This window comes from Lissotriton vulgaris, chromosome 11 (genome assembly GCF_964263255.1).
Source record: "Lissotriton vulgaris chromosome 11, aLisVul1.2, whole genome shotgun sequence".
Lineage (NCBI taxonomy): Eukaryota > Metazoa > Chordata > Amphibia > Caudata > Salamandridae > Lissotriton > Lissotriton vulgaris.
In genome coordinates this window covers 773,778,392-773,805,876 of record NC_141699.1, presented here as the reverse complement: position 1 = coordinate 773,805,876, position 27,485 = coordinate 773,778,392, and the positions used below count along the sequence as shown (strand labels likewise).

The 27,485-nt window shown below is 41.9% G+C and overlaps 1 protein-coding gene across 9 annotated transcripts in view; it reads right to left on the bottom strand.

Annotated features, from left to right (window-relative positions):
* DOCK10 (dedicator of cytokinesis 10) overlaps positions 1–27,485 on the bottom strand; it is a 1,740,483-nt gene that overhangs the window by 1,006,517 nt on the left and 706,481 nt on the right. For all 9 annotated transcript variants that reach the window (XM_086943899.1, XM_086943900.1, XM_086943901.1 and 6 more), the window contains exon 5: positions 3,252–3,324. In XM_086943899.1, the coding sequence (XP_086800025.1) occupies positions 3,252–3,324 (73 nt within the window). The remainder of the gene's footprint in view (positions 1–3,251; positions 3,325–27,485) is intronic.

Below are 27,485 nucleotides of genomic sequence, written 5' to 3'. Positions count from 1 at the left end.
TTGCATTAACCTAAAAACTCCCATTGAGCTCAATGTTGTTTTTTGTTTAAACTTGTGTTGCATATTGCAACAACTGTAACTATTGCATTCCAAAGTCTATTGCTATTTGAAAGTATTCAATTGCAATATCTCATTCTGAGTAAGTATTTATGATACCTACTGTAGTTCTAAAATAAAGTAACTATATATTTGTATACAAAACAATTGGCCTAGAGTTTAGTTCTTGAGTGTGTGAGACCATTTGCTGACTGAGTGTGTAAATCAAATGCTTTACACTGTCCTCTGATACTGCCTTACTTCTCGACCAAGCTACCACTTTAGAGACTAAGGTTATATCTAACTTTAGCATCTTTTGGATCTCTGATTATGATGTTTTAAGTCCTCTCCAGGCGGGATTTCAGCAACATATGGGGACCCTAGAGCACGTTTTTAGATTTATGCTATTATATTGGAAGGTGGTCTACCTAGGGGGAGGTCTGCTGTTTGCGGCATTTGTGGACCTTAGGTCAGCTTTTGACCTAGTGCCTAGGATTAAGCTCTGGGAAGTCTTGTTGGATTTGGGCATGCCCAAAGAGCAGGTGGCACTGCTTATCAATCTGCATTCAAACACCTATGCCAAAGTAAGATGGGGTGGTCCAGGGGAGGTCACCAATAGTTTCAAAGTCGCCAAGGGGGTTAGACAAGGGTGTGTGTTGGCCCCCACCCTTTTTTCTTTGTTCATTAATGGGGTGACTAAGTATTTTTCTAACTCCCTTGCTGGAAAGAAAATTCCCCTCCTCATGTTCGCGGATGACACTCTTATTATTTCTAAAACGAGGCAGGGCCTCCAGTCCGCGCTGGCCCGTTTTGAGTGTGTCTGTAGCGAGCATGAGTTAGAGGTGAATGTTTGCAAGACCAAATTTATGGTTGTGAGAGGCCCCAAAGCTGTTAAGGCCAAGGTGTCGATGAGCGGTGCCATTTTGGATCAAACGGAGGTCTTTACATATTTGGGTGTCACATTAAGCGAGAACTTGAGCTGGAAACCCCAATTGGATCTTATGACCCTGAAGCATGCTCAACTTGGGGGAGCCTTATTGAAGGAGCACGCAAAATCTCTCACTAAACCTCTAGCACCGTTGGTAAAAATGTATGGCTCCAAGATAATTCCTACAATTATCTACGGTGCAGAACTGTGGGGGTATAGTGATTTATCCACTATGAGGGTGGCTCAGAATAGGTTCCTCAGAATGGCAACTGGTCTCCCACAATCAAAACCTTGCTTACCTTTGCAGCTTGATTTAGGTGTTAAATCTATCGAGGACATGATACGGTATAGACCACTGGCGTTCTGGCGTCGTCTGTGGACTACACCCGAATTATCCCTGTTTGCTGAGGCCATCGTTGAGGTGAGGGGGCTTGAAGGGGCCCATAGGGTACCCTGGTTCTCTCATCTCAGGATGCTTTTGAAAAATCTGAGCCTGGAGGCACTATGGGTTGATCCAGCACGTGCTACCTTTCCATCAAAAAAGGCACTCAAAGATATTTATTGGCACTGGATCGCTGAGAGGAGATCCACCATGGTTGTTGGTCCTACCATGTCACTGGAATTTTTGGTTGTTAAGGATGTACCCAAATACGAAGCTTATTGGGACTTAATAACCAAGCCAAATGATCGTAAACTGTATCATCAATTACGAGTAGGCTCGTTACTCCTGCGGGGGCTTACGCACTCCTGGTCGACTGGTGGCAGCGATAAGTGTCCCTTCTGTGTAACAGCAGTAGAGAATATTGAACACTTTTTCTTCTGCTGCCCCATGTACTCGTTACCCAGAAAAGTTTGGCTTTTACCAGTTTGCCGCTTATTAGGCACTAGATCTGCTGTTGCAGCGACTAGGATCCTAAAAACTGATACTTCTGCCCCTATCGCTATTGGTGTAGCAAAATTCGTGAGTTGGGCTTGGTCAATCCGCATTCGCAACCTTGGTAAATGAAGTTCCCATTGTATTTGTTCTTATGAGTTTTTAGTTGCAACTTAGTATTGCTCTTATGTAGTCAGGGGTCCTTTGTACATAATTATCTAAATGTAATACTTTTTTTAACATGGTTTTAAAATGCAACGTATTTATTATCTTATATGTAAAATTGTATGAACTGTTTTTTATGTATTTTGTCTTTTATGATGCAAATCGAATAAAGACCTCTTGACTGACTGGCATAGAAGTATTCAATTGCAATATCTCATTCTGAGTAAGTATTTATGATACCTACTGTAGTTCTAAAATAAAGTAACTATATATTTGTATACAAAACAATTGGCCTAGAGTTCAGTTCTTGAGTGTGTGAGACCATTTGCTGACTGAGTGTGTAAATCAAATGCTTTACACTGTCCTCTGATACTGCCTTACTTTTCGACCAAGCTACCACTTTAGAGACTAAGGTTATATCTAACTTTAGCATCTGCCAAACCTCTGAGGACTTTGGACTCTGTGTACACTGAACCTTACTTTGGTGCAGTATATACAGAGCCACTTTCTTACAATGCTCCAGAGCTGAAATCTCACAGTGAAAATAAATAGATTTGCAGAAAAACTGCGAAACTCAGTATTCAGATGGAAATGGTCCCATCGGAATACAAAGGCCACTATAAATGAAGTCCTAACTATGTTAGTCTTGCTAAGTGACCTATCATTACATTGTCTGTTTTTGACAGAGTACTGTATTGGATTATTCATTAAAACAAAGTGACTCAGGAAAAGTTGAAAAGTATGGTAGGGGAACAATTAAGTTTGTATTGCAAAAAATAATGAAGAGCTTCATTGAAATGTATTTCTCTCATTGAACACAAATCTGTAGGCTCTTTTTCTACTGTGTTTTGTCAACTCTGATATGGCTTCTTTGTTGAGGCAAAATGACATTATGCAAATCACAGTATTTGGCTGCAACATGCACCTCCATACAGAGCATTGAATCACCACTGAGCTGTAAATATAGTAACCATCTTTGCTGGTATTCAGTGTACCTGGAATGATTTGTGTGACTTGTGAAGATAATCTCTACTGAGTCAACGCCTTTTAATGTCATATACTTTTTGCACTGCTCTTCCTTCTGTGTATTGTGTTCATGTTCCATTTATGTGCTTTGCTATTAGTTTGAAACTGCTGGCCAATTTACAGTAGAAATTTAAGATGGACTACAACAAACTGTAGGTTTAACAAATTAGAATCAATAACAAAATAGAAAACAGTTTGAACAGTTCTAAGCACTGTACTTACTTCATCTTTATCAGCATCTTCATGATCTATTTCAAAAGACTGTGAAGGTAGCTTTTCAGGTCTAAAATCGGCCCTGCAATAACAACATAAAAGAATGTGAATTTCTGGAATACAAAAATAATATATATATATTTTTTTTGTTGTAGATAAATTCAAGGCTGTTTATTACAAATTAGAGATTAGATTTATATAGATCACTCTTAAAATGCAACTGAATAGATACAGTATAGCAACAGGGAGGCCAAGCCTCTTGTAGAAATTTACGCAAACAGGAATCAAACAAACAAGCAGCTCTGTAGCCATGATACAAAATAACATTAAGATAGGTTGCTTGAAATTCAATTTGGCTTGATCTTTCTTAGGCATTAGCAATTCAAATATCTTCAATATGAGCTAAAGCACATAACTGCTCATAGTACAAATCTACAGAAGAAAATAGTGATTATTATGCATTAGAAGTATTAGCAATAGCATTGCAGAAGTTCAGCCAGGAGTCTTCTTTTAAAAAAAATTTTTTTATTGAAAATTCATTGGTACTAAAACAGATACAACTTAATGAGGAAAATTCCATTATTTCATAATACGTTACAGTAAGCATTTAAAACATCATAAATAAAGCTAGACATTCAATAAATAAATGTGCAGAAGTTTACATATACAAATAAATATACATATTAGAGACTCATTGTCGGGTGATCAAAGCTGCCCCTCCCTCCAAATTTTAAAGGGGTCCCATATCTTATTTCCAAAATCCCGCTTTTTCTTACCCTTATAAGAATATAGAGTAGATTCGATGTTATGAATACCAAGAAGCCTGGTCAGCCACAATTGGAAGGTTGGGGCATTAGGGTCCTTCCAATCAGCTGATAGCAGGATACGTAAAACAGCAACAGCTAGAAAGATAAAAGCCTCTGTTTCTTTGTTCAAACGGGCCGTTTTACTGCCACTCCCAAGAATCATTATTGTCGGGGATAGGCAGAACTTTAAGCCTAGCTGCCCCTCTAAAAATTTCTCTATCTCAGATTTAATCGAACTAAGCTGCTCACAGTAAAAGAACATATGTAATAAGTCCCCTGGACCTTTCTGACACCTGGGGCAATTACTGTCGATCCCCATGCCCCAATCATGTAGCTTAGATGGTGTATAATACAGGTTAAAAAGTATTTTAAAATGCTGAACCTTCAAATTTGAGGATCGAAGTACCTGCTTATCTAAGTTCAGGGCCTTATCGAAATCGGTATCTGGATCTTGAAGTCTAACTGCCCAGGCAACCTCGTGTTTCTCAAGATCGTCGGGGATTTTTCAATAAGTGCTTGATATATACTACTGATCCTATCTCCTCCTCCTAGCAAATACCCCAACACAGGGCAATATGACTCAGGCAAGATATCAGAAATAACCGATTTAAGTGTTTGTGAAACCTGGAAGTACTTAAAGATTTGGTCATTGGGGAGACTATATTTCTCTTGCAGCCAGTTGAAGCAAGCAACGCTTCCATTCAACATCACATCGCCCACAGTCCGAATACCCAACTGCTCCCAGCACTTCCAAGCCCCATCCACACTCAAATTTGGTGTATACCCTGAGTTCCACAGCGGGGTATATAAATTTATCTTAGGGATATGGCACAGTTTCTGCAGATTTTTCCACAAATCCCAGGCACTTAAAGCCGACTATAGCGGGATTTTTAAAAAAATCTACGACTGGTTTTTCTCAACAAGACCCCCACAGCCTCCTTTCCCATCAGTAATTCGTAAATTGAAGGTAAAACATATAAATCTGAGGTAGGATCATTTGTATATCTCCCTCTGGATGCTGGCTCGAATAATATGGACATCTGAGTTAACAAACCAGCCCAGTGGTAGAATCTAATATTTGGAATCGCCAAGCCTCCGCGTTCCTGGGGGAGCGTCATAAATTTTAGTGCCCTCCTGGTTTTACCATACTGCCATAAAAAACTATTAAAGATAGACTCGATCTTTTTTAACATACCCTCCTCAATTAAGTATGGTATACATCTAAACAGATAGAGGAGTTTAGGTAGCATGGTCATCTTTAACACGTTGGCTCTTCCAATGAGTGTAAGGTACAATGAATCCATCCGCTTTAAGTCCGCTTCGATTTTCTTAAAAAGCGGGAGGTAATTATCTTGTATAATAGAGCCTATTTCAGCATTAATTATTACCCCGAGATAAGTGGCCGAGTCGACATATCTTTGATCGATTTTAACTATCCCCCTGGAACAGATTACCTGGGTCTTCGACTCATTCAGGCGATACCCCGAATGCATACCAAACTCGCTAGCAATCTCTACCAGTATCTGCATAGCCTCAGCTGGCTTTGGTGTAATTCCTTACCAGCCTGCTCCCCAGTTTCATATACCCTCCCCTGTATGTCCAGTATTCTGCTGCCGCCTTTTCTGCAAAGTATTTTTGTAATTCGGCTTTAATTAGGCAAATATTAATTTGGCTCTCCCTTCCTTCCCTCCCTTGGGTTATATCCTGGCAATGTTGTTCTTCTGCCTTACCTAGCTCCCCCAAAAGCTTGACCTTGGTGGCTTGCTCTTTTTTCCTAGACTGCGCAGAGTAACTAATAACCTCCCCCCTTAATACAGCTTTAAATGAATCCCACACAGAATTCCTTGATGCGCTGTACCGATTAGCATCAAAGAATTTGCGGGCCCATTTCTGCATATGTTCAACAAAATGTGCATCAGCCAGAAGCTTTCGATTGAATGTCCAAGCCCGGGAACTCCTAACTAGCTCCAAACCTTTGTATATAATTGCCAACGGGTTATGATCCGAGAGGACCTTGGGAAGTTTCCTAATACTGATCTTACTAATTTCTGTAGATGATATCAAGAAATAGTCCAATTTGCTATACCTCTGGTGGGGACAGGAGAAGTATATATAGCCTGGATCTTTAGGCTCCTTTGCCCCCCAGACATCCATTAAACTGTGCGACAACATCATGGAACGGAGAGCCATGAATACCCTAGGTTTTCTGCCAGCATATGAGCTTCCCTCAAAAAGATCCGTGAAGATATTAAAATCACCACAGAACAGTATGGGAATCGGCCATAATGACAGTTCCTCTTCCAAATTTTCAAAAACCTCTGGGTCATCCTGATTTGAGCCATATACGCAACAGATAGTGAGGCCACACTCCAATTCCACCAGAGCCCATTTACCATGTGCGTCAGATTTAGCCCGTTTTGCCCCCCCCAAAAAGGATTTCCCCAAAATCGCTACTCCCCTTACTGTTGAAGTTTGGGTAGAACATGCCAAAATATTGAATCCTCCAACCCTCAGCAGCTGCCTCTTCGCCCATGGTAGATGGGTTTCCTGAAGGCACAGAATATCTACGGACTCAGTCTTGACAAACTGTGCCAGTTTTGATCTCTTCGCCCAATCGTTTAGCCCCCCTATATTTATTGAATATACATTAAGGTTTGCCATGCTTATTGTTAACAGATAGCCTAACTTTCAACTGAACATCATAATCATAAAAGAAGACCTTTTCCAAAACAAGTTTACCATTTTCCAAATACCACAAAGCTGTAAAAAAAATTGTACCACAAATGTTCATTTTTTTTCCTGCTTTTTTTCCCCCCTTCCCTTTCCCACCCCCGGTGCCCTCCCAGAGGAACCCTCCCTCTTCCCCCTCCCACTAGAAGCACTCAGACCTTGGTCTGAGCTGATGATGGTTGAGTGCAGTAGCGCAGAACAAGTGCGAAGCTATTTCTTAGACCCTCACAGTCATATGAACCACATCTTGCCTCCCCCGACCCGTCCCCCCTAAATCAAACACCCCACTGTTGAACCAACCAGTTCGGATAGATAGTGCACCACACACCAAAAAGATATATATATATTCTAAGTTTTAGACACCTTGGCGGACTTAATACTCCACCAGTCAGACTATTTAAATCACAAAGAGTCTAGGAACTCCTTTGCCTTAACTTCTGACGAAAAGTATATGGTCTTCCCATCTTTCAGTATCTTAAGTTGCGCTGGGTTTACTAAATAAACCTGGATGTGCTTGTCCTGAAAGGGCTTAATCAGCTGATGGAGTCTCCACCGCCTCTCCACTGTCGCATGACAAAAGTCTGGCCTCACAAAGAAAGAAACCCCCTCATTAGATCTTTTAGCATCAGGGCGAGCTTTTTCCGATTTGATCTGTCGGAGAACAAAGTTACCAAAAAATATTAAGACTGCCCTGGGTTTATCATCTCTTCCAGCCCCCCGGCGAGCTCTAAATGGAGTACGATGGATTCTCTGCATTTCCGCAGCCCAGTTCCACTCAGATAGTTCCGGGAACGCTTTTTTGGACAGGTTGATCATGAAGGCCCTAATATCTGAGCCCTCTGCCCCTTCCGGAACTCCTAGGACTCGGAGGTTGTTGCGCCTCAGCTGGTTTTCCATATCTTCCAGTTTCCACTGGATGTCGACAACCTGAGCGCACTGAGAATTTACCTTAGAGGATGCTGCTGCAGCTTCAGCTTCGGTTGCCACAATCCGTTCCTCCAAATTAGTGACTCTATCCCCCACATTGGTGCATGCCTTAGAGAGTTTTCTAAGGGCCCCCTGTATCTTCCGCATTGCTGCCTGTGACTTCCGAGTATCCTGCCTAGCTTCTTCTCTATGCGTAAGGATGGTCTGATATATGACATCCAATAGTGGAGGGTACGATGATGGGGCCTCAGTATTAGGGTTTCCCTGTAGGGGCGTTGCTGAAGAGTGGTCCCAGGTCAAATCACTCATCTGATGCGCACGGGTCTCACCATGGCCGGGTCTTTTGGCCGTACTGGGGGGGTCCCGTTCTAAGTCGCTGTCACTATCCGAGTCCAAGTTGCTCCCATCCTGGTAGCTCCTCTCCTCATCGGACCATTCCGCGTCTTCTGCCACCGAGAAGAAACACTCACTGCTATCTTTCTCTTGCTCCTTACCCCCTTCTTCTGTGAGGGTGAGGTGAGCTAATGGGGAACATAGCGCACTTTCTTTCTCCTTCCCTTTTTCCATACCTCCTGCGGTCACCAGACATTGTCCCTCGGCCTCCTCCAGCTGTTCATTCAACAGGTGAACAGGAGATGACACAGTCTCAGTTACCCCCCGTTACCTACTGCACCCCCATCAAATTGTTTATCCATATCTGTACCTGTAACCACCGGGGTACCTGTGGCTGGCTCTTGCCCCCTTGCCTCAGCCTTTTCCTCTGCCCACGCAGCCGTTGACAATGGTACATCTTCCTGCCCTTCTACCTCATCCAGGGGGGGGGGGGGTGGATGCAGCTCCTCCAGTCTCTTTGAGGTTTTGCGCCATTGGTTCCTGGGCTAGGGGTTGAGGCATCTCAACTACCGCATTCTTCTGGCTCCTTCTCCCACGAATCAGTAGCTCTGAAATGGAAGGGGACTGCCGGGGGTGCTGTGTCACCTGTTTTCCTTTCTTGGGCGGCATTGATGTTTCATCGCCTTCACCAGATTTCGGATCCACAGTGGGCTGAGATGTGTCTTCCGTCCCTTGATGTACTTGCTCCGAGTTTAAGGGTAATGCAGGAGCCGTCTGCGCTGCCTGCGCCGCTTGTGCTGCTTGGGCTGCCTGGTTTTTCTTCTTGGCTGCAGCTGCCGCTTTAGCTGCTGCATTCGCTGCCGTTTTTGGGGCCATTGCCAGCACGTTATGAGCAAAATGCTCCTTCAACCAAAAGAAATCAATCGGCAGGATTCTGCCTGCTTCTCTGCCGGCGCGCACTGCCTGCCTCGATCGGCTACTGCCACGCCCCCAGAACCGCGGACGTCGGACCCAGAGCAACAGCAGCCCATCCGTGTTCACCGACAGCCTCCACTGGGAGCTAGCCGCTCCGAGCCACCAGGGAATGATCAGCATTGGCTCTCCTCCTCTTAGACCGGGGATCAGCCAGGTAAGCCGCTACTTCTACGGGGGGGGGACGAGGAGGGTTAGTGCACCTCGCCTCGCCTGCGCTGCAGCTCCGCGGCTCCTCACACAGCCGCCATCTTGCTCCCCAGCCAGGAGTCTTCCAATACAAAAATAATTAAAGGCATTTTAAATTTCGTAGAGATGATATTTGTGTTTATAAACGTGGATACAATGACCTGGGTAGTGTAATAGTGAGACCAAGAGAGGTGAGTGAGTGAGTGAGTGAGTGAATTAGTGAATGAGTGAGTGAGTGAGTGAGTGAGTGAGTGAGTGAGTGAGTGAGAGACAGAGAGAAACAGTAAGTTTGTATGGATATTGAAGTGGGAGAGAGAGAGAAAAGGAGAATGAGCTAGAGAGGGGGGCAGAGGGAAAGAACAGACAAAGATAGAAAGAGACCAATCAAGTGACAGAGAATATGAATGAGAAATGGATTGATGGAGGGACAACTTAGTGCTACTTTCTGACTGGAATGTGCACAAGGTTAATGGATTGATGTGGTATAGATGTATAGACAGACAGACAGACAGACAGACAAACAGACAGACAGATAGATAGATAGATAGATAGATAGATAGATAGATAGATAGATAGATAGATAGATAGATAGATAGATAGATAGATAGATAGATAGATAGATAGATAGATAGATAGATAGATAGATAGATAGATAGATAGATATTCAATAGCTTTATTGCATGAGTTGGTGAAATCATGACACCAAATACATACTTATTTTACAAAAATAAAACTCGGTTGATATGGTATCCCAACACCAAAAAAATAAAAACATAACAGTCACAGACCCAATATAAAAGTGCAATTACAACTTCAACGCCCCTCATAAAATTACGCGAGTTCCAAAATATTATTTCTTCATTAAACCATTTAGAGGGCACCCAGAATTGGTTTCCAACATAAATGGGTACTAGAATGCTTCAATAACGAATCTGTTATTGTTTTGCTTTAAAATTGGTTTCAGGAATAGTTTTCGAGGTAACATTAAATCAGGGCAGATTAATAAACAATGTAGTAAATTAGTCATGACAATATAAGTGTCCTACACACTCGCATCATAGCAACTCTGAATTCCAGCACTAGCATTGTGATTACATTGGACCTGTCCTACCCTCATCAGAAGAAGCAAACGTCTCCTGGTGAGAAAAGATATCTTAAACATATATCCTGCAATTCCTGCATGAAGTTTAAACTCATGCAAATGAGGCAATGAGCACTTTTTAGTAATTAAGTCTAAATCAATTCTATAAGAGATCAAAAGATCTATTTCCAATCTAGCTTTATAGCCCATATTAGTGGGCTACACTGGCCAATAAAGGACCACTCTAGAGCCTTCAGCTTGGGCTATTAACAACGGAGCTGGTCTTTAATGGCCGGCATAGCCATGAAGCTATGAGAACATTCCAACCCCAGCAGGGCAGAATGTCCAAATTACTAAAACAAAGGCTTCACTAAGCCTGAAGTGGTTGAAATCCCCTTCTACTTCGTGAGGCCTTTACTCACTGCTGTTGCTGTGAATGTTCTACAGCTAACATCCACGTAGGGCCTAAGCTGTTAGCTTTTGAACATTCGCAGCAAGGGCTGTGAAAAGGGGCTACAGTGAGCCCATGGATCACCCCAGCTTGGCTGAACTGCTTTTTATAGTTCAGCCAATCCAGGGAGACTCAGGAGATGAGCAGCATTCCCCCTCCCTATTTCTGATGCTCAAGGGACTCTGTACTGGGAAGTAGAGGGAGGAAGGCTCCACTGTGCCCTACAGCACAGCCATCGTCTTCAATGGAGCTCTCAACATTCCAGTGTTCTAATATGTTTTTTTTAATGTATACCCTTCTTCGCCGGCATTCCAGTCTTCTAACAAAAAATCTGTCACAGATTGCTACATGTGCTCACCCAAAGTGCCACCCATCTATGGTCCTGGGCAAAATTGGCCATGTCTTTAACTCTTTGCTCAGGGCATTGACACTTAGTATGTCATCAGTGCTGGAGTAACAGAAGCTGCTGTCACATGTGTGCTGGCCAGTTGTTACGTCATCCATTCTGTCCCTATGTAGGCAGCCTAAATGCCATAACCGTTTGCCCCATCTGAATGAAGTACAGGCTACAGTGGGATACGAGAATCTCCTATATAAATCAAGGATTCCAGGATGCAAGGATCTACCACAGGATCCAAGGATCTAAATATTCAAGGATCTACTACAGGATTTGAGGACCTTGCAGTCTATTAGAGACATGCCCTGGCATGTTGAGGTGCTTAGCTTTCCTCCCTTTTGATGAGAGGAAGCCTCTGCTTGGACTCTACTCTTCACTTGTGCTCCAGTGCTGGGCTCAGTTCTCCTCCTATGTTCCTGTCTCTCCAGTCAAGATTATTTTCACGCCAGGTGTTGAGAACATATTTCCAAAAGTAATCTGTTTCCTTTCTGCAGTGTCATTTAAAAGATTTGCCTTGCACCCTTGGAAATATTTGACCACTCTCAGCAATGTTTTCTGAGGACTGAGGTTAGTGAACGCTATAGTGAGGGTGATATCATTTGCTTGGACTGTGCACTGTTGCATAACGTCCTCTGCACCTATATACTTGGATTCTATCACACCCTCAGAGTCATGCAGTAACAAATTTCTCTTGGACTTTTGCAGAGCTCTATGCAGATCCTATGTGAATCTTTGTTTCTGATTGGTGTCCCAAGCTTTGGAGCATTAACAATTGCTTTAGGACATCAGAACAACACCAGTCTCGTAACAATTCTTTTAACTTAAGCAAGATAAAGTTCTGTGACATTGATATGTTGAAAATGTACAGTAAGCCATCAGTCACTAGAGTAAATCTTGTGTGTCTCATTTCATGTAGAATGTTACCTTTCAAGTGAAATCTATGTAAATGTGTGCATTTTAAGATGATGTAAGAGCAAAAAGTAATCGTAGCTTTGTGCTGTGTTTAGAATAGTTAAGTTGTCTCTCAAGAGATAGCAGGAAATCCGCAAGAACCTCTATCTGAAAAGGCAAGCCCTGTGACTATGAACCGATTTCGTCTTTTGTGTGCCTTGTCTAAAATCCCTATCCCCTTCTTCTCTTGTTGCCGTCAGCACTGAGTGCAGTCTTAAACATGCTTCGGACCATCCAAGTGAAAATAAACTTGTGAGTTTCATGGCGTTCATGTAGCAATCTTCAGAGATTAGCATTAACTTACGTCTGACAGAATTCAATGTATATTTCACAAACAAATCTTTGATTCTCATTCTCGTTATCTTCGCCTATGCACTTTTCAAGTGCATTGAATTATGATACTGAAATAGAATCCTCTCATTCTCTGGTTAATCCAGCTAGGAACTTAATTTGAAACCTTAGCTTCTATAGTAGGAGGACAGCCCCATTTCCAAATGAAAGCTTCTATCTACGTCCACTGTCTGACGAATTGGCATTGATAGGCCGTTTCTTAAGCACTTGCATTTTATACTTTTATATTTGATCCACTTATATAAGGCAAAGACAGACGTCCTGGAGCTCCATACACAAATGAAAGTACAATCTTTTCTACAAACACTTTAATCAAAGGTCTAAAAGTCAAGGCTACATATGAATTGTTAAAATGCACCAAACAGGCCCCTGCTGCAAGAGCCTTGGCAGAGAGACATTTTCTAAATGAGGAGTCGAGGACAGTCTTAAACACAACACTAGATAATTACATAACTTTACCATGGTCAATTTAATATATTTCAGCCATCAATTTTAATTCAATTTCCACTTACTATGCTCATTATTTATTTTGATAAATAAATGAATGAATACATATATATATATATATATATATATATATATATATATATATATATATATATATATAGATGCCTTCACTCCTCTCTGCAAGACCCAGCCGGCGCCCTGCCACAGGATGAACCACAGACTCCAAATAACGTGGAATGCAGGTCTTTATTTTCAAATGCTTGTCAGACGCGTTTCGAAAACCTTTGTTTTCTTTTTTTTGTACCATTTTTTCAAATTGTAATGCTTTCACCCCCTCCATGTGACAAAATAGAAATGAAGGAAATACTTGTCAGGTATGCATGCTGGGACTTGTAGTTTGCAAGACCTCATCCAACAATTTGCATATGTTTTTTTGCGTTATTACAGTCTAAATGCAGTAAAATATCTCACTGTAGCATATAATGCACATATTATATCCATAGTTTTCAGTCATTGTTCTAGTTGATGTTTTTGTATAGTCTTTTCACCTTTCTTATATTTCATAATGAATATAAATAGATAAATAAATATAACCATTAGAAAAATATATATATATATATGACCTATGTAGTATCAAAAACACATATATAAATATATATCTATTATCAATTGGTAAAAACAGACATCATATATGTACAGAATGCAATATAAAAATAGAGATCGACTATTAAAAATATTGAAAATCTAAAATTCTATACAATTATTACGGAATTAATTCCTGATCTCATTATTTGGTGAACATCATCAACCAATGAAAAACTGCTCAATGTATGTGCAAAAATACGCAGTGTGCAAGAATGCAAATTATGTGCAAATATTCTCTGTTTTAGCAGAATCCTGGAATTTCCTTGATAAAGTGCAAAAAGTAAAAGTGATTGTTTTTTAAATTTCACTCGTATATACTATTTACTGATATGAATATTAACTCATTCATGGTTTTAAAATTTACAAGAGAAAAAAGGTTCTACTTGTAATGTGAAAGACTAAAAACAGTATTGAGACAAAAGAAAGGGGGGGCCAGAGTTACTTATTAAAGAATTTCGGAAATATTCAGGTTAGGAGATACACAGAGGATGATGAATGTTGGAGGGTGTAACATCAGAGGAAATGATGTAAATCCTCTGTGTTATTCAATCCATTGGGGTGTCTGCTATCCAATTCCATAATGAATTTGGATTCCAGCTGACGCAGGTTCTTATCCCGGTTGCCACCTTTCGGATCGTCATCCACCGCAGCAATGACAAAATATTTTAAATCCGCCAGTGTGTTTTTATGGGTGGCTTTAAAGTGTCTTGTGACGGGGTAGGTACTGTCATTATTGACAATAGCCCGTAGATGTTGCAGAATCCTGACGTGCACTTGCTGCTTGGTACTTCCCACATACCTGAGCCCACAAGTGCACGTCAGGATATAGACTGCATATTCAGTTTTGCAGTCATAACACCCCTGAATTTTGAACTCTTTCGGACTGAATGGTGTAATGTACTTCTTGGTTGTTACCCCAAATTTACAAGCTCGACATGACGAGCATTTGAAAAATTCCCTGTTTTTCCGGTAGCCATGGAGTCAGTTTCTTTTTGGTTTTACTAATGAGATCTGGGATACTCTTAGCAATTTGACTTCTCATAGAGACACCCCTCCGATATGTTACGGTCGGTCTATCTGGTAATTCTGGTTTCATGTCCCCATCAGTCTGCACTATTGGCCAGTTTCGGTTAACTATAGACCGGATTTGGCGGTGCTGGCTACTGTAGGTTAGAATTAATCTCGGGGTATTGGTATTAGGAGTCTCCTCACTTTCTAGTGATTCTCCTTCCTCCGTATTGATATTCAACAATGATTCCCTGGGTCTACTACTGGCTTTCTCCAAAGCCTTTTGTAGACTCTGTGCCGTGTAGCCTCTTCTGCGGAATCTCTCAATGGCTTCTCGCATACAAGTGTTCTGTTGTTCCACACTACTACATATACGCTTGATGCGGAGAAGCTCTCCATAGGGAATGCTCTCAATCAAGTGTCGGGGTTGAGCACTCGAGGCGTGCAACGTGGAGTTGCCTGCCGACAGTTTCCTGTATAAGGTTGTTCTTATCTCACCATCCTCTACATATACCTTGGTGTCAAGAAATTCTACCTCAGAACAGCTTATATGTGAAGTAAAATTCAGATTGATTTGATTGGCATTGATGTCACATATAAAATCGATTGCACTCTCCTTACTACCCTTCCACAGCACAAAGACATCGTCTATAAAACGTAACCACAACTTTATGTGGGCTCCATGTTTTAAAGATAGTTCTTGTCTTAATGTCTGCTCCTCCCACCAGCCAACCACTAAGCAGGCATAGCTGGGGGAGAAGCAAGACCCCATCACCACACCTCTACATTGTCTGTACATCTTCTTTCCAAATAAAAAATAGTTATTATCTAAACACCATTTGATACTTTTCATGATCATTTTGTTGTGTTCATGGCTTTCAATGGATCTGGTCAAAAGGAAGTGTTTAACTGCATTCAATCCAACTTCATGATCTATGCAGGTATATAGGGATTCTATATCCATAGTTATTAATTGCATGTCATCTTCCCATTCAATGTTCATTATTTTCACTAAAAAATCACCCGTGTCCTTTATATAAGAAGGTAATTCTTTTACCAGATCTTGTAGGAAAAAGTCGATGTATTGAGATAGGTGCTCACTGGCGCTGTCAATTGCCGATATTATTGGGCGTCCTGGGACAGGTGTCCTTTCTTTGTGGGTTTTAGGGAGAAAGTAAATCGATGGAATTATGGGAGATTCATTCCATAAAAAGGCATATTCATCCTTCGAAATCATGTTGTCTCTTTTACATTGGAGTAGATGTTTCCTCAATGTCTCCAAAGCCCTGGTGTATTCCTTATTGTTTGTTTGTTTCCACATAGCACATTATGTCTGAAAGTTGTCGATTGGCTTCCATCAAATAGTCCTGTTTTGGCCAAAGGACTATATTGCCGCCTTTATCTGATGCCTTCACAATTATTTCAGTGTTGTTTCCTAACTTGGTCATTAGTCGATTATATTGAATCTGATTTGAGCCCAATTTTTTGGGGTGATGATTAATGCGGTGATACAAAGTCTTTATATCTTCCGTTACCCTCTCATGGAAGATGTCAAGAGCGTCTTTTGGCATTATTGGAACGAACACGGATTTTGGCTTGAAGGGACTGCTGCCAGCCCCCAATTGGCTTATTGATGCTTGTTGTAGTTGTTGTTGTGTGGACATTTCATTTTCATCCTCCTCGCTTATATTTGCATCTATTGCTTGTGCAGTCAGAACGCCTTCTACATCTAATGCCGCCAACCTGATGTTACTTTCTGCGGCTGATTGTCCTGCCGGTTGTATCTTTGCTAGTCCTTTCTTTATCTTAAAGAACTTGAGCAGTTTTAGTTTTCTTATATAACTAAAAATGTCTATTCTGGTCTGTGCATAGTTGAAGTTTTTGGGGGGGGCAGTATGATAGACCCAACTTTAGAATGTCTTCTTCCTTCTCATTTAATTTCAGTGTTGTCAGATTAATTATTGTTTTGTCAATTTTATTTTTTATTGTTGATTGCGCCAATAATTTCTTTTTCCCTTTCCTTTTGGTTTTGACAAAGACCATCATGCCACACGGATGGCCACGCCCACAAGGGCGGGTTGAATCTCTTCAAACAAGGGTGCTTGGAGATAAAATGCCGTAATTGGGATTCAGTTCAAAGGCCCGCAGCCCATGAGGAAGTGCAACAGAGCATGAAACGCGTTGGGCAAGGACTCGTATATATGGCGAGGCAATCTTCGTTGTGCTGAACATTGTATTCCTTCCATTAAAAGGTGGCGATATTTCACTTACTTGTGTCGGGCTCCCTCATAGCAGGCAACCTTGAGAGTTGGATTTTGAGCGGTGCGGCCTGAGCCACGAGGAGAGCCCCGCTGTGTTCACACAGTCCCGCTGCAGCGCCAAACGACGTTGTGGCTCAAAGAGACAGGGAAGGCCAAATGGAGGTTTTAAAAAGCATGACAGACGGCGGAACTGTGCCAGTGCAACCCACTGGGGATTTAATGTGAACTAATTTGGAACCAGTACGGCAACTCACTGGAGTGATACCTCGAGCACTACTAAGACCATCATGCCACACGGATGGCCACGCCCACAAGGGCGAGTTGAATCTCTTCAAACAAGGGTGCTTGGAGATAAAATGCCGTAATTGGGATTCAGTTCAAAGGCCCGCAGCCCATGAGGAAGGGCAGCAGAGCATGAAACGCGTTGGGCAAGGACTCATATATATGGCGAGGCAATCTTCGTTGTGCTGTACATTGTATTCCTTCCATTAAAAGGTGGCGATATTTCACTTACTTGTGTCAGGCTCCCTCATAGCAGGCAACTTTGAGAGTTGGATTTTGAGCGGTGCGGCCTGAGCCGCGAGGAGAGCCCCGCTGTGATCACACAGTCCCGCTGCAGCGCCAAACGACGTTGTGGCTCAAAGGGACAGGGAAGGCCAAATGGAGGTTTTCAAAAGCATGACAGACGGCGGAACTGTGCCTGTGCAACCCACTGGGGATTTAATGTGAACTAATTTGGAACCAGTACGGCAACTCACTGGAGTGATACCTCGAGCACTACTAAGACCATCATGCCACACGGATGACCACGCCCACAAGCGCGGGTTGAATCTCTTCAAACAAGGGTGCTTGGAGATAAAATGCTGTAATTGGGATTCAGTTCAAAGGCCCGCAGCCCATGAGGAAGTGCAGCAGAGCATGAAACGCGTTGGGCAAGGACTCATATATATGGCGAGGCAATCTTCGTTGTGCTGAACATTGTATTCCTTCCATTAAAAGGTGGCGATATTTCACTTACCTGTGTCGGGCTCCCTCATAGCAGGCAACCTTGAGAGTTGGATATATATATTTCTTTTGGGATTAGACATTTCTTGGTTGGCATGGTGACTAGGTGCATCGGTTCATTACAGGAACATACTACGTGGTTAAACCAGTTATTGACATGACATGTTAGGACCATCACCCACTTGGGTTATATTGTGAACATTGTTGCAAGGTTAAATGATGTACTATATAGGCTAATACATTATTGATGGGGGAAGCGCATATTATTGCGTTCTCACTAGCCGCAATTTCTCCATTGGGGATGTATTTTACCAACATCATTCCCTTGCAGTTTTACAGCTGTCGCTGTTGTATATATAATGAATTTTGTTATATGAATTACAGCTGAGCCTTTGTACATATGTAAATCAATTTCTTAACAAAATAGTTTTTTTACCATTGTACATTCTCTGGCTTTTAACATGTTGTCACTGTAAATCTTTTTTCCATGTTCATTACTACGCAAATATGCACAACCAATCATGTATTCCCTCTAGTTTGCACTTGCACTTTAAATATAGCCTGTGCCACCCCTAGCGTCATGTGACCAAGGCTTCCGAGCAGGCCGAAACGTTATGCTGGTGGCGATGCATTTAAATTAAATTAAAAATTCTCTTCACCTGAAGACTTGGGTCAGCTTTAGTTTGTATGGATCGGCGGTCCCCCGGGACATTGAGGTTTGCTGGTTTGTGCTGGGCGAGTGCAGTTTGATAGATATATATATATATATATATATATATATATATATATATATATCTATATATATATATATGAAAGCTCTATCCCTCCCGGTCCCGGGTGGAAATAAGGACAGCACACGCGGGAATTCTCATTACAAGCAACCTTTACTTGCACAGACGCGTTTCGGAAGCCACGCTTCCTTCCTCAATGTTTGTTACACCACAACGCGCGTCTAAGCGCCATTTTATTTCAAAATACACAAACAACTCTAGATGGTGAGCATAGAGAGAGGACTGACGTGTGAGCGCCATATTGCTAATGCATGTCATTCTACAGTGGCATAGCTATTATTGAATACCAGTATTTCACATTTATTGCTAATATTCGTGTTCACTTAAGAGAAAACCTCGTAAATTCAAACAAAGGAATCGCTCTGTAATATTGCCGTGGATCGGCAAATAACCTCTCTCATCTATACAGTAGGCCATGGAGTGAGATCTTGCCGTGGATCGGCTTGTGGCAACCTGAGGTTGCCATTTGTGTCTCCCCGACCCCGTATTTCAATTTTACACATCTATGTTGTATGATCAATTCCAAAACATTAAAAAGTTGAAAAATACTTTACGAAAATCCTGAAAATACCAAACAAAAAATATGCTTGGTACGATGTTGGTCTAAACAGTTGTTCTCTTCAGTTAGTTTTTGAACACTGAAGCACCATCAGTCACAGAAAGACAAGCATTGCAGAAAGTATTCACATTTAGCTAGTTGTTATTACATTTGTGTCCATCATGAATATACTGCATGCCATCACTTGAGTTCTGTCTTTTAGCTTCCTAAATGTACAGTTAATTCCTCCCCACTGTTCAATCCTAAAGGGGCCTTGGTTTGGCAGTCTATAATGTAGCGGGATTCCAGCCTACGAAGTTTTTGTAGTTTATCCCCTCCCCTGATATTCTCAGAAATGGCGTCTAGGCAAAAGTACTGTAACAGGCTCCTGTCGCTGTTATGCTTGATGGAAAAGTGTCTTGCGACAGGGTATGTAAAGTCTCTGTTTACTATAGCCCTCGTATGTTCTAAAATGCGCAATTTCACGGGGTTTATAGTGCTGCCTATATACTTGAGCCCGCAAGGACAGAGAAGGCAATAGACTGCAAATGGAGAGGTGCAGGTAAGAAATTGATTGATTTTCTTTTTAGTTCTGCACCCCACAATCTCATAGGAATAAACTCTTTTACTATTGGCACAGGCCTTACACCGGCCACAGGGAAAGAAACCTTTAGCATCTTTTAGTTTTCCTGTTCTTGTGGGTATGGGTGACAAATGGCTATGTACCAAAGTGTCCCTCAAGGAACGTGCCCTTTTGAAAGTGATTAGGGGGTTTACAGGTATGTCACTCCCTATGATGTTATCACTTTGCAAAATATGCCACTGTCTCTTCAAGATTTTTCTAAGTTGTTGGCAATCTTGAGAGTACGGTGTAATCATCCTAAATTTCTCTGTATTGGCTAAGGGTTTGTACTTTTTAACAAACAGGGTCTGTCTAGGTTGTATCCTTACTCTGTCTAGGGTATTCTGTAACAGTTGCTTGTTATACCCCCTGGCCTCAAATCTATCGTTACTTTCCTTTGCCGCTAGCTCAAAGTCTTTATTGGTGGAACAGTTACGTTTCAGCCTCAGAAGCTCGCCATATGGTATACTCTTGATAAGTTTATGGGGATGGTTGCTTGACGCATGTAGCGTGCTGTTTCCTGCTGTTGGCTTTCTATAAAGAGAAGTTTGTATTCTGTTGTCAATCACCTCAACTTTTAAATCCAAGTATACTGCCTCACTTGTACTGGCCTGGCCTGTGAAAACCAGATTGCAATCATTTTCATTCAACACTTTGACATATTGCCAGGCTGTCTCTACTGAGCCGTTCCACACTATGCACAAATTGTCTATGTAACGATACCATGAGACGATACAGTTTGACCACTTCTCTTTCTCGGGCCCCAGGCCTCCTGCTCCTCCCACCAGCCCACGAATAGATTCGCGTAGCTGGGGGCGAAGCAGGAACCCATGGCTGTGCCAGAGAGCTGTCTAAACAAGGCATCCTGGAATAGAAAGATGTTATTGTGGAGACAAAATGCAATTAGCTCCATCAGCATAACATTATGTTGAGCATATTTCAAAGGTCTCTTTCCCAAAAAGTACTGAATCGCCTTCATTCCTTGTGCATGCCCAATGCTCGTGTAGAGACTTGTAATATCAAGAGTCAACAGGCAATAGCCTGGATGCCAATCGATTGATTCGATCTTTTCGATAAAATCAGCAGTGTCACGGATGTACGACTTCAAACCCAAAACTATTTCAAACAGATAGTAATCCAAAAACTTCGATAGATTTTCGGTAAGGCTGCCCATGGATGAAATAATAGGGCGTCCTGGTGGTTTGTCCATCCTCTTATGTACTTTGGGCAAGTAATAAAAGGTGGGGGTAATAGGGTGTGTTGTTTTCAGAAAGCTTCCTGGTCCTAAACACATACATACTCCTGCCCTTGACAGCACTGGATTTTCTTGCATTTTCAGATTGAGAAACTACCTGCAAATTGGTGGAGTACTTTTTAGTGTTCACTAATTTTCAGGTCTGGCCATTAAGACAGCTGTAGCTGTTTCTCCAGACTTTTGTTTTGCTAAAAAAAAAAACCTACATAATATACATACTTTGAGGGTTTTTTGGTGAGAAGATTTCATCCAATTGGTCCGTTAAGTTTCCATTTACATTTTGTTTACACCCACCACAGCATACTGCATGGAGCAATGAGTCAACCCTCTTTTACCCATTAAATCTTTTCACTTTGAGTGACTGTACAAAGCATGCGCCTATTGTGCTCATTCACCAAAATGTAGTTATTTTCTCTTCAGAGACAAAGCGTCTTTAAAGTATGCCTTTTTATTTATTGTGTATGTTAATCTTAATTACCTGTAAGGTAATGATTTATTTTCCATCTCCATTCTAAAGTTATTAAGGGCCTGATTATGAGTTAGGCGGTCCATGGGACTGCCATATTCACGGTGGAGGTGTGGTGGTGGTTGAGGACCGTCGCACCAGCGGTCCAACCACCATATTACAATTACGTCCGTCAGGCCTCCAGAGAACCGATGCGGTTTGAGGCCACAATATGCTTGGTGGTGCAGCTGCAGCCCACTTTACAGTCCATGCCATGCTGGAAAGCACTTTAGGCCCACTTCCAAGGGTCTAGGACTGTGGTGGCACCATTTGGTATGGTTGACTCACAGCTAGCAGAGTCCAGGTGCTGGGGTTGAAGATGTTGGAGCCTTCTGTCCCTGAGGCACAAGTCAGTAGGCCAGTCAATGAGCCCTTCAATTCAAGCTGGGGGCCTAGGTAGAATAGCAGATCCAGTTCCTCTCACCCACACAAGAGGGTGGTTGGCAGCAGGTCAGGACAGCAGTCCTTCAGGGTAGCAGTCCAGCAGAGCGGCAGTCCGTTCACCAGCTGGGTCTGTACTGAGGTGGTGAAGTGAGCTAAAGAATGATGATGGATTAAACCCCGATTTGTGACTGGAGGTGAGTGTCTTAAAAGTTTCAGTGCTCCGTCCATCATCTCTTTGTGTTTGCTTAGGCCGTTCACCAGCACAGCAGTTCTTCCTAGCATTAACAGGTCCAGAAGTGTTCTGAAGAGCAGGTGTCTGAGGTCCAGTATGTATACCCAGTTGTGCCTTTGAAGTGGGAGAAGCTCCTAGAGGCATGCCTTTGAAGTGCACAGGTGCCCCGCCTTCCTGGCCTTGGCTCCAGACTAACTACAGGGGGAGCACAGCCCTTTGAGTGGATGCATGACACAGTCTATTCAAGTGTAAGTGGGTCCGGGCCGAGCACCTTCTTCCCATCCCATTCAGGCACACCTAAGCTCTCTATTGTGTGTGGCTGTCTAGGAGGAATACACAAAGCCTAACTGTCAACTACACTCAGTCATGTGACCCTGAGACAGGCTGCAGGCACCAAATGGCTAAGACAGGAAAATGCCAAATTACTGGCATTTTAAAAATTGTAATTTAACATCTAACTTCACCATGAATTAAAAAGTTTTCATAACAATTCCAAATATACCAAAAATGAACTGGTTACCTGTTTCCATTTGGAAATTACAGCTTGTTAAATGTAATAGGGTAACTCCAATGTTCTCCTATGGGGAGGTAGGCCTTTCAATAGTGAAAAACGAATTACATTTTATTTAACTAATAAGACATGTAAAGTTTAAATGTACACGTCCTACTTTTTTAATACATCCTGTCCCTCTGGGCTGTCCAAGCCCTACCCTAGGGGTGACCTCTATGTATCATAGAGGAAAGGTTGGGCACAAACAGGCTACAATGGCAGGTCTGAGACATGTTTAATGCTACTTAACCCCTTGCGTGCGGCGGGAATTCCCCGCCCATGCTGACTCCGCCTTGCGCGGGCGGAGTCATGACGGAACGGTTCCGTCATCAGCACAGCTCACCCGTAGCTGATGACGGAACCGCTCCGTCATCAGCATGAAAGGGGTTAAATGGGTGACACAAACAGGGCTGCATGCCCACTAGCAACATTTAATTTACTAGCCCTGGGCACAAATAGAGCCCCCTTACTAGGGACTTAAATGTAAATTAAACATGCCAATTGGGTATCAGCCAATCTTACCATGTTTTAAGGAGAGAGCACAAACACTGTTAGCAGTGGTAAAGTGTTCAAAGTCCTAAGGCCAGCATAAACGAAGTCAACAACACAAGAAGTCTAAAGGTAAAAATTAGGGGGAAAGCCACGCCAAGGATGCCAGGTCTAACATAATAATAACAATGATAATAATAATTATAGTAATAATAAAATGCATGGCACAACTGAAAGGCTTGCTGTTTTAAAAAATATCAGTTGTGAAGTAAACACATTGGTGAATCATTTTTAAATAAGAAAAGTTGATGCATGCATGAGGCTCTCGTGCTTAGGTTTTATGTTTTAATTTTTCCTTAAATGATATGTACTTGCCATATAAAATAAAACAGAATTGATCATTGCAGGGTTTTCTAAGGCTATGATTAATCAAGTGGGGGAGAAGGAAGAGGCTGTGATCCATTCAGCTTCCTTGCAGTAATATTAAATATCAATAGGGAATGGATCACTTGGGATTTGCTAAGGCCACAACTATTGAGTTTGCCAATGTTTGTTGTATGTGGGTTCTCCCAGGAAGGCCCCAAAACCCGCTCCTGCAACCATTTTTGCTGATTGCATGAAATCCTTTCTACCATAGAATTACACTTTTGCTAATTGAGGCAAACATTGCCTCAGTCACAAACCTATAAATCAGGATTGAAAATGTTTACCCGCAAAGGAACAATTTTACACAGCTAAATGTATTTTAAGTATTTAAAATGCTTAGGGAACCTGGCTCAAATAACCTATTTCAGGTTCTCCACAACATCTACGGCTGGGTACAATAAAGAGACATTTCAGCTGACATATTCACCCTTCTGCACAGGAAAGTTAATGATTCTCAAGCCTGTTTTCTCAGCAGCATCTTTCTAGGGCTAGTAGATTCTGTGGTCAGATTTAGCACTTTACTTCTGTATTAAACCTTTGTGGTTAACATACCATGGAGAGCCTCTGTATTCCTTCATTGCCCCAATGAGTTCCATTAGGCAGTTTGTAGATTAAATGCAGTGAGAATGATATTAATCACTCCTTCCACATGGAAGCAAAGAATCATTCCTTCAAACTGCGTTTAGGGTACTGCTGCACTTTACAACTGCATGCCGTTCGATGACTTTCTATAGGTGCGTGAATATATATTGTTGATAATCTATAATCTGTCGAACCTTTAGTGTGTCCATTACCATAAAGATAGTCAGTTTAACATTTTCAGAAGATCCATAGGTAGAAATTAGCAGTGGCGTAGCAAGGTCAGGTGGTACCCGGTGCAGAAAATTTCTTGTCAACCCCTGCCCACATTGAAAATTATTAAAATAATGAAAAAAAACATAGATACACATATTTTTGCAATTTTATCACCTCCGTCAGTGATGGCACCCGGGGCGGCCCGCATCCACCGCACCCTCCTTCCTACACCACTGCATATTAGAGGGGGATTTTGACATTCAGACTTTATTTTCCATTTCGCAGTGTTATGGTTTGGTTAACAATGTATGTGGTTACCATTTGTGATTGATTTTATTGAACTACGTCCTGATTACTAGGCATATCAATGGCCACTGCATGGTGACCCATTATTCCCCGCAGGACTGCCACATTAGTTGTTCCAGAGTGACCGCCTTTTTCACAGTAACAGTGATCCCTTCCCGGTTGACATCACAATGGCCATCTTATTGGCTGTCCATTTTGGGCAGGATGTCAGCGACCAGAGAAGTGATCATCTAAGTAATCATTCATTGGCCAACATCCAGCACATTATGCGACTTAAACTAGCAAGCTGATTTGTATCAGAACTCTACAAAATAACTTAAACTATGCTCAAGTATGAAAGCCAGTGTGGGAATGGTTTATGCACCCAGGTACGAAAGGTACTAATTATATACTCAAAATTGTTATATACAGCACTTCGTAACTAATGCACTGGGGAAGAGCTTTCATGCACGCAATTATGCAATAGCTAAATCCTGTCCATTTTTGGCCAATGCTGTTGGTCTTTTTGTTCTATAATTAGCCATTGAACAGTTTTAACCAAAATAGCCTTATTGTGGGTGCAAAGTGGGAGAGGGCTATAATAGGTTTTGGCCTGAATGTATTTGCATTTAGTGGATAGTGCTGAATGAAAAAAGAGCAACTTAATAATTATTAATGCAACAGGCTGTTGGATACACAGTTAATTCCTGATTTCATAACATTAACTTGGAGATCATGTTTACACTGTTTCCCAGATATTAGAGTACTTACCAATACTACAAAGTGTTCTGAAAAATTGCCTGGCCAAACTAACCAACATCAATTCTATTAGGCAGCTTATCATTGAAATGCAGACTGTGTCATATTTGGTGGAGTGTGAAGTTTTGTTTTGTGATATTTCATTAAGAGGACAAGAAATAATGCAAAATTACACAAAATTGACTTTGTGGTATATTTCACGTCAATATCGAAGAAGAGGTAAGACCTTGCACACAAAAGGTAGGTGATACCAGCAAGGGGACTGACTTGCTGAGTAAATATCGAATGCAAGACGTTTTCTGCTCTAACGAGCCTTCCACAAGACATTTTCTTGAACCATTCCATCATGAAAAAAAAGTTGTGTTAAATGTTGCACTTTTTGTAACACAATTTATTATGAATAAAGTTGACAATATTGGTATCCATCATGCTGCACAACCTAACTGTTGAATCTTCCTCATGTAAGTAGCTACATTTATATGTATCCTCCTAAAAGTAAACACAAGATTATGTAATATTGCAACTCAAGGCTTTGGATGGTTGGCTAAAGTGAATTATATATGGTTCTTGTTGTCGACTGGCAAGCAAGGATGGTACATATACAGGCATGTTACTATGTATACATAGAATGTATCACATGCTCATTACAGATGGTAGTGCATGGATGGCAGGTAATCTCAGTCATGGAACAGGTCTTGGTGTTAAACCTGCTATTGAGTTCAGTGCGGCCTCTATACTGCACTGCCTTCCACAGTCTCTTCAAATGAGAAACCAACTTCTTGGCTTCTGTCCTTTATCTTTTATCTTCCTGTATTCAGTTCTTCTTTCAACTATAATTTACATTCAATTTCAAACTATATTTGAATGAATGTTCGTCACAGACGCTACTCTTAGATCTTCTGTATAAAATCACCTCCATAGGCCTCAATGTAAGCAAGGAAATATGCTCCTAATCTCTTAGCTGGGTAGTACCCTGGGAAGCCACAAGTGAAATCCATTGGGTCTCTCACACCACTGAGCCCTGGTGCCAGTGTACCTGCTGCACCATTGATAGCTGTGCCCCAGCTTTAATTTAGTGAATGCCTTTTGTACATTGTGCACTGTACTTTGGCATAAGGAACTCTTGAAATAGACAAACTATACGAATGTATCCTGGCGAATTACCACAGATGTTTCATGTGACTAGACTTTAATCTGTTTTGGCACAAGCAGCTATAATGGGCAGTTGGTCTATCTGTACAGTCATTTCTTTGTGTCTATCTATAATTGTGAAGAAAGGTTCATGCGGGAAGTAGATTCCAGAGACGGACTGGTCCGAAGTGAGTTTTGCAAGAGCGTGCTTGTTGCTGAATTACTCCTCCTGAAAACGCATCAAATTGCCTCAAATTGAAGCAAAAATTCTACTATTTTAAAAATGACCATTTCGCAAAGGCTCTGTTTTTGTTGGCTAATTACAGGAGCATGCTTTGGTTATGGTGCTGTTTATACGTCCAGCAAAATTCCATGTTCTTTAGATTGTTCGTGCACAAGGAGTTCTAACATTTCAGTGCCAGTTATTTTTTAATTTTCATTGCATAATATTCTGAACCCAGTGGCGGCCGACATGGCTCACGGGTGATGTGGCAGGCGCTGGGGATCAGGGGGGTGGGGGAGGTGTCGCAGGGAGTCGGGCAGTGGGAGGGATTAAAAAAATAAAATTAACCTACCTAGAGGCTGGGTCCAGCAGCTCTGCTCTTGCTCTCCTGCCTCCGACTCCAGCAACAGAAAGCAGGCAGCCAGGCTCATTCCCCTAAGCCAATCACAATGCTGCAATGCAGCGTTGTGATTGGTCTGAGCGTCGTGACAGGATGCTCAGCCAGGGGCGGGAGGGGTGGGCATTTATTTCATGCAGGCTGTAATGCAGCTTGCATGGAGAACAGGGAAAGTGCGCATGACATGTTAGGGCGGTCCGAGAGGGCCGACCAAACAGTCATTGCACCCTAGGGGTGGGGAAACCACTTTACCCATACTCCGAGAGCAGAGCAAACCCGACAACCTACCTGCCCGCAAGTTAGCAGG